The sequence below is a fragment of the Mirounga leonina genome, unplaced genomic scaffold (assembly GCF_011800145.1).
Source record: "Mirounga leonina isolate KUSES-001 unplaced genomic scaffold, KU_Mleo_1.0 Mir_204, whole genome shotgun sequence".
NCBI lineage: Eukaryota > Metazoa > Chordata > Mammalia > Carnivora > Phocidae > Mirounga > Mirounga leonina.
The window spans coordinates 2667930-2683750 of record NW_023270513.1 but is presented as its reverse complement, the minus strand read 5'-3'; the positions used below and the strand labels follow the sequence as shown (position 1 = coordinate 2683750).

General features: G+C 41.6%; 1 protein-coding gene across 1 annotated transcript in view; it reads left to right on the top strand.

Annotated features, from left to right (window-relative positions):
- The first annotated feature begins 2273 nt into the window (after positions 1 to 2273).
- Positions 2274 to 15821, top strand: part of TEX11 (testis expressed 11) — a 313311-nt gene continuing 299763 nt past the window's right edge. The window contains exons 1-2 of the mRNA XM_035028703.1: positions 2274 to 2682; positions 3360 to 3417. Coding sequence (XP_034884594.1) covers positions 3381 to 3417 — 37 coding nt within the window. The 5' untranslated portion in view covers positions 2274 to 2682; positions 3360 to 3380. The remainder of the gene's footprint in view (positions 2683 to 3359; positions 3418 to 15821) is intronic.

Genomic DNA, 15821 nt, shown 5'->3' with positions numbered 1-15821 from the left:
CCAGGGTAAGGGAAGAAAATCTACAGCCTGTTGAGTGCCATTTAATGGCATTTTACTAGTCATTCTTGCATATCCTCCTCAATATGCACCTGCTTCCTTTATTATTTCCTTTCTTCTTCTTTCTTTTACTTTATTTCCTGTCTCTTAATTCTTCCTTACTGGTAACATCCAGGGAGCCTATCTAGAATGAAAACAAAAACACTGGAGAAACCCATACAATGACATAAGGGGTTTCACCCTTTCTGCATATTTTATATTCATACTTTATTTTTTATTCACTTTTATTTTTTATTTCACCTTTTCTGCATATTTTGATATTTTTATTCAATACAATGGTAACAGTTTAGTAGCCCTGAATTTGGAAGCATATTTATAGTCAGTATTAATCAATGGAGTCATTTGATTCTTGTTTGCCTTATATAATCTTGGATAATATCATAGCCATCCCACTACAGATATATTTTTTAAAGATTTTATTCATTTATTTATTTAAATTTTGTTTATTTATTTGAGAGAGAGGGAGAGTGTGAGAAGGGGGAGGGCCAGAGGGAGAAGCAGACTCCCTGCTGAGCAGGGAGCCCGATGTGGGACAACATCCCAGAGGGCCTCCAGGATCATGACCTGAGCCGAAGGCAGTCACTCACCAACTGAGCCACCCAGGCGCCCGACAGACATTTTTTTAAAGTAATCTGTACACCTAACTCAGGGTTTGAGCTCACAATCCCAAGATGGAGAATCACATACTCTAGTGACTGAGCTAGCCAGGCACCCCTGTTAGAGACATTATTAATCACTAAGATTTCTACGATGTATGGGAAAGGACCACCCTGGGCTAGAGATCCAAGGTCTAATTTTCGCCCTGTTCCCTGTTCATTTAAGAACAAAGAAGTTAAGGTAGAGCCAGGGGCCTGGGTGGGATGATGGAAGTTGGGAGCCCTTGGTTTGCCAACGAGGAAATGGGGAATAATGGAAACTAGCATTTGTTACCTATTATATGCCAGCTAGCATTCTAGATGCTTTACATATACTACTCTTCTATTGAACCGGAAGCTTAGAACTACTTTTAGTTCCATTTTATAGATGACAAACTAGAGACAATGAGATTATAAGTAGCTAGCACATAGTATATGGTTCATAAGGATTTAGTCAACTATGAGATATTCTACCGCTCTTTTCCACCAACTTCTTTCCCTAATTGAGCAGTCTAGGATTGTAAAATGAATACCAAATTGCAGGATGCAAAAGACGAGGCGTTAATAGCAGTACTTACCCTGTTTTGCCTTTTTTCTTCACTGTACTATGTGATCTAGATGCAGAAAATTTTGAAGAGGGAAAAGAAACTATGTTTAGAAACCCCATCTTTTCCATGATAGGTAATGACTGACTCTGAGGCGGTCAGGGGCAGGAGGAAACTCTCTTAATGTTCCCAGAATTGAAGCCACAATCTCTTTAGTATATGTGCTGCCGAAGCGAGCACAGAAGCCACAATCTCTTTTATCTTGCTGGCCAGCTTCACATCTGGCTTGACTGTGGTGCACAAGACTTAAAAGAGGGCTATGTGAGGGAAGAGGTGGGAGGCTTGTTAATGTTTTGATTTGGGGTTTTCCCTCCAAGTTTGGAGTCATCATGCCTTAACACTGCTGTCTCTGAACAGAGATTTCAGGCAAAGGCCAACGCTTTGGTTGCAAGCATCACCCGTACATTTAGCTGGTACCAAACATGTTTACATATATATTCCACCGTCATCCCTAAAACCATTTGTCTGGAGATGGATGGGGCTGCCGCCCTTACTGCGAACCTGCAGGGGAGTCATTAGATAGTTTCCTTCAGATTTGACAAGGGCTGGGCAGCAGAAACGTGTCTTGGAACTACAGGGTTTTCCATTCCTCTCAACTTCTGATACTTCTTTTTAAGATTTTATTTATTTATTTGACAGACAAAGCGAGAGAAGGAACACAAGCAGGGGGAGAGGCAGAGGCAGAGTGAGAAGCAGGCTCCCCGCTGTGCGGGGAGCCCGATGCGGGACTCGATCCCAGGATCCCGGGATCATGACCTGAGCCGAAGGCAGAAGCTTAATGACTGAGCCACCCAGGCGCCCCTCAACTTCTGATATTTCTGACCTTTGCCTCTCTTGAATAACCAGTGGGCAATATTGTATATTTTCCTTCCTTCCTTCCTCCGTTTTTACCCCCATTCCTCCCTCTCTTCTCCCCCTCTCTATTTCCGCTCCCTCCCTCTCTCTCTCTTTCCGCTCCGTCATTCTCTCCCTTTTCTCCCCCCACCCCCCAGGCCTGTTCTCTGCTTGCCTGTAACCCTGGCCATCTGCACCCCTCTCAGTAACTGTAGTATGCTTTCAGTATTGCACCGTATTTCCTTATGCTCTGTGATTCTTACCCCGTACTTCTAAGCTGCAACCCCAGGACTTAAGGCCTAGACGGCGCTCCGCAAGCCCGCGTCCCCGCGTCCCCGCGTCCCCGTGTGCCCCGTGCCCCGACGACGCTTACGCTCGGGGAGAGGATAAAGGCCAATTGGGCGTGGCCGTTGGTGACGTCACAGCGGGGGGAGGTGCCTTCTGAGCGTCGACGGGCACCGTAGACGGAGTTCGTGGAGAGGGAACCGCGGCGATCGCGGTGTCCGCGGAGGTTCGTGATCCTGCCTCGGCGGAGGTAGGACGGGCCAAAGGTGGGTCAGCCACAGGTTAGTTGAGTGGTTTATGCCTAGCGAGAAGATGTGGCCATTAGTTTAATACTTTTTAGGGAGTCCGCGAGGCAAAGGTTTTGAACTACAGAGCTGCGGTAGCTGACTCTCAGGTGAAGGAAAATGGGCGAAAGCAGAGGGGTTTTTTTTGACTTGGATGAAGGATGGGGAGCGGTGTGTGGCCACCGAAAGCGGGAGATAGAAGTTTGGATGTGAACGACCAAAATTCCGTTGGAGCCGGACCGTTGATGATTGTTGGGGGTGGGGAGCTGAAGGCGCTAGCGGATCTGCGAGAGTGGGAAAAACGACAGCGAGTGATTGGATATTTTGAACGTATGGGCGGTGACGTGGGGAGATTTTGAGCCAATTAGGAGGAGGCATCGAGTACCAGCCAGACCAATCACGGGGTACCTCGAGCCCTGGTTTCCCTGTTGTGGGGCGGATTATGGTAAGAAACGACCGCGTGGAAATTTACTCCAGGCCTGGTTCTTGGCATGCGACAGCCAGGCCCTGCCCCTCATTAACTGCTTTTTCTGAGTTTTAAAACTTCTAAAGCATTTTTTCCCCTTCGGATAACAAGGAACTGGAAAATTTGTAAAGAAATTTTATTGAGAGACTGGAGGATAAAGGACAGAATATTAAAATATTTTCTTATTTCATAGGCCTGAACCAGAGATTTCAAAATGGACAATACTGATTTTCGTTCCATGGATTTTAAAGGTATATAGCTTTACATGGTAATAAAAATGTCAGGTTGGTTGTTGCCTTATCTAAGATCTAAATGTATTTTGTTTCTGAATTTTATCTCTTTGGTCCAAATTTTCTCATTTATATACCAGAAAAACAACATAGATGTTTAAGACACTGGAACCCTTTTAGAAGCTTGTAAAGGAAACAGAATTCACAATTCATCTCTTGTTTTCTGAGGATTCTTGTGGCATGCAAAATAACACTGGTTTAATCTGAATTAGGGATCAACTACTTAAAAAAAAGTACATTAAAAAAATTACTGCAAGATCCCGAAGTGCCTTGCCATAATTATCAGTGAGAAATAAATTATATCCTGTGTAGTTTTAGATTTAAGTGCATTTTATTGTATCTTAATTATTTTAAGAACTGGTAATCCATGTATGGTATTTATGGGAAATCTTAATTAACAAAAGCAATTTAATTGACCAGAACACCAGATTCCTCAACCATGCCAGACATGGAAGAGTTTATGGTATTTCTTTTTTTCTGGGGACATGATTAGACCTGTAGTGCAGTTACATTCACATTCATATAATAATGAAATGTGTTGTAAGCAGGGTGGCTACAAATCTATTAGGTCAATGTTTTGTTAATGCTTGTCATTTAAAAATTACAGTTTAAGTTTTTTTTTTAAGCCTGAAGTTTTTTTAAAAAACTTTATTTATTTATTTATTTTTAAAGATTTTATTTATTTATTTGAGAGAGAGAGAGAATGAGAGAGAGCACATGAGAGGGGGGAGGGTCAGAGGGAGAAGCAGACTCCCCGCTGAGCAGGGAGCCCGATGCGGGACTCGATCCCGGGACTCCAGGATCATGACCCGAGCTGAAGGCAGTCGCTCAACCAACTGAGCCACCCAGGCGCCCTAAAAAACTTTATTTTTTATTTTTATTTTTATTTATTTATTTTAAAGATTTTATTTATTTATTTGACAGAGAGAGAGAGCGCACAAGCAGGGGGAGCAGCAGGCAGAGGGAGAGGGAGAAGCAGTCTCTCCGCTGAGCAGGGAGCCCGATGTGGGACTCGATCCCAGGACTCTGGGATCATGACCTGAGCTGAAGGCAGACACTTAACTGACTGAGCCACCCAGGCGCCCTGATTTTTATTTTTTAAGTAAACTCTATCCCAAACTTGGGGCTCGAATTCAAAATCCCAGGATCAAGTCATATGATCTACTGACTGAGCCGGCTAGGCACCCCCAAAGCCTTAAGTTTTAATTTAGGATATAGTAGCTTTCTTATTTATTTCTTTATATTTATATTATTTTATATTAATTTTATTTTTTAAATAATCTCTGTATCCATCGTAGGGCTCAAACCCACAACCCTGAGTTCAAGAATTGCATGCTCCAGGGCGCCTGGGTGGCTCAGTTGGTTAAGGCGACTGCCTTCGGCTCAGGTCATGATCCTGGAGTCCCTGGATCGAGTCCCGCATCGGGCTCCCTGCTCGGCGGGGAGTCTGCTTCTCCCTCTGACCCTCCCGACCCTCCCCCCTCTCATGTGCTCTCTCTCTCATTCTCTCTCTCTCAAATAAATAAATAAAATCTTAAAAAAAAAAAAATTGCATGCTCCACTGACTAAGCCAGCCAGGCACCCAAAGGATATAGTATCTTAAAGGATATAAACATGGAATAGGCATTATGACTTTTAAGTACAGTTGACCCTCAAAAAACACAGGTTTGAACTGCTCAGGTCCACTTACATGCAGGTTTTTTACAGTGTGATATTGTAAATATTTCTCCTTATGATTTTCTTGACATTTGATTTTCCCTAGCTTACTTTATTATAAGAATACAGTATATAATACACATAACATGCAAAATATGTGTTAATTGACTGTTACTGGTAAGTCTTCTGGTCAACCGTAGGCTATTAGTAGTTAAGTGTTTGGAGAGTCAAATTCATAGGTGGATTTTCAAATGTGCAGGGGTCAGTGCCCCTAACCCCCCGTGTTGTTCAGGGGTCAGTTGTGCATGGTATTTGAGATCTCGTATTTACGTAAATATTTGAAACACACAGAAAAGTATACGGAGTAAGATAATGATATATTATCTGTTTACCTACCACTAACTTTTGCTGAATCTTAACAGTTTGTCATATGCGTCAGATAGGTCATTGTTTCAGAGAACTAAAAGATTACATGTGCCAGTTTTTCATCTTTTAAAATTTTACATAAATTTGTATCATTTTGTATGATTTTTTTCTGCAGCTTGTCTTTTTTTGCTCAGTATTGTGTTTTCCATATTTACCCATATGGATATTTTAGTTCTAGTTCATTTGTTTCCACGGCTGATTAGTACTATTACTTTGAATATGTCTCTCTCTCTCAAATAAAATCTTAAAAAAAAATCTCTCTCTTTCTCTCTTAAAATAAATAAACCAAATCCTTTAAAAAGGGGGGATGCCTGGGTGGCTCAATTGGTTAAGTGTCTGCCTTCAGCTCAGGTCATGGTCCCGGGGTTCTGGGATTGAGCCCCGCGTTGGGCTTCCTGCTCAGCGGGAAGCCTGTTCTCCCTCTCCCTCTGCAGCTCCCCCTGCTTGTGCTCTCTCGCTCTCTTTCTCAAATAAATAAAGTCTTTACTTTGAATATAAGTATACCACAATTTATTTATCTAATCTCCTTTGTTGGCTCTATGAGTTGTTTTCAAATATTTGCTATTACAGACGACAGCACTACAGTGGACATTGTGTTGCAGAGAGTTTAGGAGGAGTTTTCTTTTTCCTTTTTCTTGTTTTTTTTTTTTTTTAAAGTAATCTCTATGCCCGATGTGGGACTCAAACTCACGACCCAACATCAAGAGTCATATGCTCTATAGACCTAGCCAGCCAGGTGCCCCTAGCAGGAGTTTTCAAACATTTTTGGCCACCACCCATGGCAAGGAGATATATTTTACATCACATCTACACAGTGTATCAAAAGTTTAATGAAATAACCCTTCCTACATGCAGTACACTATGACATTTTTTAATTTAAATTCAATTAATTAACATATAATGTATTATTTGTTTCAGGGGTACAGGTCTGTGATTCATCAGTCTTACATAATACCCAGTGCTCATTATTAATACAGGGCCTCCCCAATGTCCGTCACCCAGTTACCCCATCCCCCACCCCCCTCCTCTCCAACACTATGATATTTTCTATTCTGTGCTTTTTCATTAAAAAATGTTGGTTATGACCCACTAAATTTATTTACTTCTTGAGCACTTGTGGGTGAGGCTCTAGTACAGTGCTGTCTGATTGAAACAGTGCAAACACAATTTTATATTTTTTAGTAGCCACATTAAAAAAAGGCTGAATAGAGTAAATTTTAACAATACAAATTATAGGGGCACCTGTCTGGCTCAGTCAGAAGAGCATGCGGCTCTTGATCTTGGGGTTGTGAGTTTGAGCCCCATGTAGGGTGTAGAGATTATGTAAATAAATAAACTAAAAAACCAATACAAATTATATAGCTCAATATATCTAAAATGTTATCATTTCATCATATGATCAATATAAAAATTATTAGCAAGATATTTTATGTTCTTTTTTTTGTACAAAGTCTTTGAAGTCAGGTATGTATTTTATACTTAAAAACATACCTCATTTTTGACTTGCCTCATTCCAAGTTCTCAGTAGTCACATGGGGCTAGTAGCTACCCTATATAATGGCAGTGCTGTTCTAGGGAATACATTTAGGAGTGGAGCTTCTGGGTCAAAAGCTATGAGCATCTTTAACTTTATAAATATTGCCAAATTGCTGTTGAGTGGTTTTAATAATTTGTACTCCCTCTCCCTTTCTCTTTTCCCTATATTCTTGCTAAGAATTGGTATTGTCAGACTTAAAAGAATTTGCAGGTGTGTGGGCGCCTGGGCGGCTCAGTTGGTTAAGCGACTGCCTTCGGCTCAGGTCATGATCCTGGAGTCCCTGGATCGAGTCCCGCATTGGGCTCCCTGCTCGGCGGGGAGCCTGCTTCTCCCTCTGATCCTCCCCCCTCTCATGTGCTCTCTCTCTCTCATTCTCTCTGTCTCAAATAAATAAATAAAATCCTTAAAAAAAAAAATTGCAGGTGTGAAGAGTGTTGTTGTTGTTGTTTTTTTAAAGATTTTATTTATTTATTTGACACAGAGAGAGTGAGCACAAGTAGGCAGAGCAGCGGGCAGAGGGAGAGGGAGAAGCAGGCTTCCCGCTGAGCAGGGAGCCCGACGCGGGGCTCGATCCCAGGACCCTGGGATCATGACCTGAGCCGAAGGCAGACGCTTAACAACTGAGCCACCCAGACACCCCAAGTGGTGTTGTTTTTAATTACCGTTTTATTTTGGAATACTTTTAGATTTACAGAAATAGTGCAGAGTTCCTATATTACCCCCAGACAGTTTCATTTTCATTTATGTTATCATCTTCCATGAGCATTGTTTGAATTTCCATTTCCCTGATAACTAGTGAAGTTAGGTGTATTTTCATAGATTTATTGGCCATTTGTGTTTTCTCTTCTGTACATGTAACCTTTTCAGTCAAGTTTTGTAAAAATGAACCACAGAAAACCATGTGGCAGCTCTAGGTCATTTTCTTCTTAGGGAGAATTGACATAACATCCATCTTTTTGTATCAACAGTTCAGACAGTTTCAAGACCAAGAAGAAATTGGTCTAAGTTATACCCGTTGGGGCTAAATAAGTGTAACTCCTTTTCTGTATGCCAGATCTTCAACTATTTGAAGATATTTATGTCCCCTGGGAAGTCTCTTCTTCAGATTAAGCATTTTCAGTTCGTTCAGTCATTCCTCATGTTTCATGGTTTCTAGTCACCTTATCATCTTGTGTGCTGTCCTCTGAAAATTCTGTTTTTTCATGTTATTCCTTAAAGTGCGGTACCCATAGCAACACAATATTTTAGGTTTTATATGATCAGCACAAAATAATCCTCTTTAGATTTAGGAGTGATCATCATTCTCTTAGATACTGATGTAGTTAAGATTGAATTTTTTTTCTTTTTTGGGGTGAGGCCAGTCACACTACACTGGTGATTCATTTTGAGCTTTTTTGCCCTCCAAAGGCCCTCAGTCTTTTTATCTTTATTATTTTTATTATTTTTTAAGATTTTATTTGACAGAGAGAGAGTACAAGCCGGGGGAGCAGCAGGCAGACGGAGAGGGAGAAGCAGGCTCCCCGCTGAGCCGAGAGCCCAAAGTGGGGCTCCATCCCAGACTCTGGGATCATGACCGGAACCAAAGGCAGACACTTAACCTACTGAGCTATCCAGGTGCCCCATCCCTCAGTCTTTTTAAGTACATACTGCTGTTAAGTTACATTTTGCCTGTCATATACTGGTACAGTTAGTTTTGAAGACTTAAATGCAGGACTATAATTTTTTTTTTAAGTAGGCTCCATGCCCAGTGTGGGGCTTGAACTCAGAACCCTGAGATCAAGAGTCACATGTTCAGGGGTGCCTGGGTGGCTCAGTTGGTTAAGCGACTGCCTTCGGCTCAGGTCATGATCCTGGAGTCCCTGGATCGAGTCCCGCATCGGGCTCCCTGCTCAGCAGGGAGTCTTCTTCTCCCTCAGACCCTCCCCCCTCTCATGTGCTCGCTCTCTCTCATTCTCTCTGTCTCAAATAAATAAATAAAATCTCTTTTTTTTAAAAAAAAGAAGAGTCACATATTCTACTGACTGAGCCAGCCAGGTGCCCCTATAATTTTTTTTTTCTTACATTAATCCCATTACTACAACCAGAGATTTGATTTTTATTCCTGATTATACATCTGTCTTATTTGTTATCTCTCAGCTTCTTCATCCAACTCATTTTTTAAAAGATTTTATTTATTTGAGAGAGAGAGAGAAGGAGAGATCATAAGCCAGGGGTGGGGGGGTTGTAGGAGCAGAGGGAGAAGGAGAAACAGGCTCCCCACAGAGCAGGGAGCCCGACACAGGGCTTGATCCCAGGACCTTGAGATCATGACCTGAGTCTAAGGCAGACACTTAACCGACTGAGTCACCCAGGTGCCCCTTCATCCAACTCATTGACGAAATTGTTAAAAAGGACAAGGCCAAGAACAGAGTGCTATGCCATGAAAAACCTCACTACAGATTGACATCAGTCCATCAAGCAGCATGCTTGTTCAACCTTCCTGATTTGCTCTTGTGTTCAAAGTCTGGCAACTGTCTTATTCTGTACTTGACTTTGTCCCTAGATTTAGAATTTCTGGTTCATCTTTTCTAAGGAGTCTTCGGGCTCTTTGTATATGTACTTCTCTTACCAACTCTCCTGTTGACTTTTTTCCCCCGAGTTTTATTGAGATGTAATTGACATAGTGTGTGTTTTTTTTAAAGATTTTATTTATTCATTTGAGACACAGAGATAGAGAGAGAGAGAGCATGAGCAGGGAGAGAGGCAGAGGGAGAGGGAGAAGCAGGCTCCCTGCTGAGCCAGGAGCCCGATGTGGGGCTCGATCCTAGGCCTCTGGTATCATGACCTGAGCCGAAGGCAGACGCTTAACCATCTGAGCCACCCAGGCGCCCCTGACATAGTGTGTTTTTAAGGTATACAGTGTGGTGATTTTATATATGTGTATATATCTAAATGATTACCATGGTAAAGTTAGTTAACACATTCATCATCTCACATAGGTTATAGTGTTTCTGGGGGGTGGGGAAATGGATGAAGGTGGTCAAAGGGGACCAACCTCCTGTTTACCTTTGAGGCTGCCTTTTTTTTTTTTTTAAAGATTTTATTGATTTATTTGACACAGAGAGAGAGACAGCAAGAGGGGGAACACAAGCAGGGGGAGTGGAAGAAGGACAAGTGGGCTTCCTGCTGAGCAGGGAGCTGGATGTGGTGCTCAGTCCCAGGACACTGGGATCATTACCTGAGTTGAAGGCAGACGCTTAACAACTGAGCCACCCAGGTTCCCCAAGAAGCTGCCTTTTAAAAAATTATTTTATTTTATTATTATTTTTTAATTTTTAAAATTTTTAATTTTTTAAAGATTTTTTCATTTATTTGTCAGAGAACACAAGCATGGGGAGCGGCAGGCAGAGGGAGAAGCAGGCTTCCCGCCGAGCTGGGAGCCTGATGCAGGGCTCAATCCCAGGACCCTGGGATTATGACTCGAGCTGAAGGCAGATGCTTAACTGGCTTAGCCACCCAGGCATCCCTATTATTTTTTTTAAAGATTTTATTTATTATTTAAAAAATATATTTTTAAATATTTATTTAGTTGACAGCACAAGCAGGGGGAGCAGCAGGCAGAGGGAGAGGGAGAAGCAGGCTCCCCGCTGAGCAAGGAGCCCGATGTGGGGCTCGATCCCAGGACCCTGGGATCATGACCTGAGCTGAAGGCAGACACTTAATGGACTGAGCCACCCAGGTGCCCCAAAGATTTTGTTTATTTATTTGAAAGAGAGAGAGAGGGAGAGGGAGAAGCAGACTCCTGCATGAGCAGGGAGCCCGACGCAGGGCTAGAACCCAGGACCCTGAGATCATGACCTGAGCCGATGGCAGTCGCTTCATCGACTGAGCCACCCAGGTGCTCCCAAACTGCCTTTGTTTGTTTGTTTCTTTTTTTTCCCTTTCTCTTTCTTTCTGTCCTTCCTTCCTTCCTTTTCCCTTTTCCCTTTCCTTTCCTTTCGCTCCCTCTCTCTCTCCTCCCTCCCTTCCTTCTTTCTTTCTTAGTAATCACTATACCCAGTGTGAGTCTTGAACCCACTACCCCAAGATCAAGAGTCAGATTCTCTTCTGACTGAGCCAGCTCGGCGCCCCTTAGGCTGCTTTCCTGATGTTGAACAAAGTCTGATGTCACACTGTGCTGTCCTGCTCCTGACCTACAGCCTCCTGGGATTTCAGCTCTGCAGTACTTCTTTCTTTCCCCTGCCTCCTGTTCCTCTTTCCTTCCTTTTCCTTTTCTTTTTTTTCTTATTGTTCTTTCTCAGAAATCAGTTGGACTTAAGCATAATTTATGTAGAGTAGAATTTACACATTTTATTTTATTTTATTTATTTTTAAGATTTTATTTATTTATTTGACAGATTCACAGCGAGAGAGGGAACACAAGTAGGGGGAGTGGCAGGCAGAGGGAGAAGCAGGCCTCCCCAAGGAGCAAGGGAGCTCGATGCGGGGCTTGTTCCGCAGACCCTGGGACCATGACCTGAGCCGAACGACTGAGCCACCCAGGTGCCCCAAGAATTTACACATTTTAAATGTATAGGTTGATCCCATTTTTTGGGTAAATGTAAACCATATAAATAACATTTCAATCAAGAAATAGAATATTCTTATCTCAGAAAATTCTGTCATGCCCCTTTGTAGTCCATCTACCGCCCACCCTCCACTCTAGGCAACCACTGTTCTGATTTCTGTCACTGTAGATTAGTTTATAAATGAAATCATCTAGTATGTATTCTTTTTTTTTCTGTGCTGTCTTTCACTAAGCATAGTTATTTTGAGATTCATCCATGTTGTTGCATATGAGTAGTTAATTTTTTTATTGCTTAGTAGCATTCCACTGGATATATATACCAGTGTTTATCCATTCATATCTTGATGGACATTTTTGACTATCATGAGTAAAGTTGCTATGAATATTCATGTATAAGTTTTTTTTTTTTTAATATTTTATTTATTTGACAGAGAGAGAGATAGGGAGAGCAGGAACACAAGCAGGGGGAGTGGGAGAGAGAGAAGCAGGCTTCCCGCCAAGCAGGGAGCCTGACGCGGGACTCGATCCCGGGACTCCGGGATCATGACCTGAGCCGAAGGCAGACGCTTAACGACAGAGCCACCCAGGTGCCCCATGTATAAGGTTTTTAAAATGACTTAGGTTTTCATTTCTCTTGGGGGAAATGCCTAGGAGTGGATTTGCGGAGATGTAAAGTGCCTTTGTAACCAGGTTTCAACAGATTGTCTAGAGTATATCCTTTCTGGAGGACAGGTTTTGAAGGGTTCAAATTCTTAATTTGAAGGGGATTAAGAGGTATAAATTTCTAGTTATAAAATAAATAAGTCATTGGGATGAATAGTACAGCATAAGGAATATAGTCAGTAATATTAGGATAAAGTTGTATGGTGATGGATGGTAACTACCCTTATCTTGATGACTATAGCGTATTGCAAAGAATTGTTGAATTCTGTGTTGTGCACCTGAAACTAATATAACGTTGTATGTCAACTATATCTCAATTGAAAAAAAAACAAAACAATAGCATCTGGGCTGGGGGTTTCCTAAAACTGTTCTGTCTGATTCAGAGAAAGTTCCTCATCTTGGCAAGCACCAGGACCATCCAAAATAGAAGGCGACTTAATATGGGAATAGCAAAAAATTTAGTAGAGTTTTTGAAAGAGTATTTGTACCAAGATAATTTAGCTCAGTTGTCCTTCTCAACATTAAGATTGTTTCTTTTTAAAAAATGCCAACTGTTTATCAAGCTTTAGGACTCTCTTTCGTGTTTTTTTAAGGTTTTATATATTTATTTGAGAGAGGGAGAGAAAGAGCATGGATGGGGGGAGGGGCTGAGGTGAAGGCAGATGCTTAACCAACTGCACCACCCAGGCACCCCTCCTATGGTTAATTTGGAGACAATTCTCCTTTTTCTAGATTTTTTTTTTTTTAAGATTTTATTTATTTATTTGAGAGAGAATGAGAGAGAGAACACATGAGAGGGGATAGGGTCAGAGGACGAAGCAGACTCCCTGCCGAGCAGGGAGCCCGATGCGGGACTCGATCCAGGGACTCCAGGATCATGACCTGAGCCGAAGGCAGTCGCTTAACCAACTGAGCCACCCAGGCGCCCCTTTTTCTAGATTTTTAACATCTTTGTGTTTGCTTTTATATATATACCCTTATGGTCTATTAAGATACGTAATTTTATACTTTCGTTTCCTATTAAATTTATGATGACTGTTAGGAGGTAGATATAAACTAATTTGTTTCAACAAATTTTCAGAAGTCAGTCATGACATATACTCTAGATCAGCCCTATCTATTAGACCTATAATGTGAGCTGCAAATGTAATTTAAAAATTTGGGCGCCTGGGTGGCTCAGTCGTTAAGCGTCTGCCTTCAGCTCAGGTCATGATCCCTGGGTCCTGGGATCGAGTCCCGCATCGGGCTCCCTGCTCAGCAGGAAGCCTGCTTCTCCCTCTCCCACTCCCCCCTGCTTGTGTTCCTGCTCTCACTATCTCTCTCTCTGTCAAATAAATAAATAAAATCTTAAAAAAAAAAAATTTATAGGGATGCCTGGGTGGCTCAGTTGGTTAAGCGTCCAGCTCTTGATCTCACCTGAGGTCTTGATCTCAGGGTCGTGAGTTCAAGCCCTGCAGTGGGCTCTGAGCCTACTTAAAACATTTTTTTTTGAGTAGTCACATTAAAAAGTAACGAGAAAAAGAAAGTAAAGAGAAACAGGTGCAATTATTTTTAGTAACAATAATAACTTTAATATTATATTTTAGCCCCACATATCCAAAATATTTCAACATGCAATCAGCATGCAAAATTACTGAGATATTTTACATTCTTTTTTTATACTAAATATTTGAAATCTGATGTGTATTTTACAATTACAGCATATTTCACTTTGGACTAACCACATGTCAGGTGCTCAGTAGCCACATGGGGCTGCCCTGTTAGACTGCAGATCTAAACTTAAAAACTTCAGTAGTAAAACTCAGTCAAGATAATTGGCTTTCTTTGAATCTCAATGGTTTTTTTTTTTTTTTTTTTTTGAATCTCAATGGGTTTAAATCATTTGGAAGCTTCCCTGAACTATTTTTTCCTTATTCCTTTAAATGCCATAATGGGATCCTCAGATTAGGAATGGCAGAGTTATTAGGAAATGTTCCAAGACAAGGCCACATAGTTCAGAGTCATGAGCATAGCTTTTTTTTTTTTTAAAGATTTTATTTATTTGACAGAGAGAGCACAAGCAGAGGGAGAGAGAGGGAGAAGCAGGCTCCCCGCTGAGCAAGGAGCCCGATGCGGGACTTGATCCCAGGACCCTGGGATCATGACCCAGGCCGAAGGCAGCCGCTTAACCGACTGAGCCACCCAGGCGTCCCATGAGCATGGCTTCTATATGGCCTGTGCAGAAATCTTGTTGGGGTCACCTAGTATGCACATATTAGGTAGCAATAATAATACAGTTTATGAAATAAAGAGGTAGAATAACACAATACAACCTTCTTAGTGTGCCATGTAATGTGTTTCAGGCTCTGTCCCCTACATGCCTGCCTGCCTTTCTTTCTTGTATTTTTTTTAAGTAAGGTCTGTGTGCAATTTGGGGTTGGAATTTATGATCCCGAGAACAGGAGTCTCTACTGATTGAGCCAGCCTAGCTCCCCTTCCACATGCCTTTCTAATGGTGTTTCTTGTAACCTTCCTTTACCCATTTTCTAACCATACATAATTATTTATGGTTATTTAAACCCACTGTGCTTTTCAACGCCTCTGTGCATCCCCCTCCGTTTGGTATGTTGCCTGGCAATCTCTAACTCATCCTTCAAGACCCACCTCAAATGGAATGGCAACTTAATGAAGCCTATTCTGCCATTCTTATAACCCATCTCTCAAATGGGCACTCAGTTCTTTCTTTATATTCATCTTGTACTCACAGCACTTAATACATAGTGTTGTAAATTTTCCCATTTTAATTTCCCTTAGTAGTGTGATATACCTATTTGATGGCATAGACGGCCTCCCTCATCCTTGTATTCCTCGCAAGATCCCCAGTTCAGCCTTCCAAATGTGTTGTTACAGTCTGTCACCTGCATTCCCAACCTTTCCAGGTATTGTTTCTGGTCTGATTTAGATGTGAATCTACTAGGCTAGTGTCTTGGATAAGTCTTTCGTCCAGTGCCTGTCACATTGTTAACACTCAGTAAACAAATCAATTAATTAAATTAAAGTTGCTTAAATAGATGGAAATAGCCTTTGGTAACCATGGTGAGCAAAACACACCAGATCTTAGCTGAATAGAAGATTCTCAGTCAAAAACAATGGGGCTCATATCTTGGCCATTGTAAATAATGCTGCAGTAAACATAGGGTGCATATATCCTTTTGAATTAGTGTTTTCATTTTCTTTGGGTAAATAAATACCCAGTAGTGGAATTATTAGATCATATTTTTAATTTTTTGAGGAACCTCCATGCTGTTTTCTGCAGTAGTTGTGCCGATTTGCATTCCCACCAGTAGTGTATGAGGGTTCCTTTTTTTAAATTTTTAAATTTATTTTATTTTTATTTTTTAAAATTAATTTATATATCTTTTAAATGCATGTGCCTCTGGTAGAGTGCTCACTTCTTTAATTTTTTATTTATTTGTCAGAGAGAGGGAGGGAGGGGGAGGGAGCCCACGCACAGGCAGGGGGAGCGGCAGGCAGAGGGAGAAGCAGGCTCCCCACTTA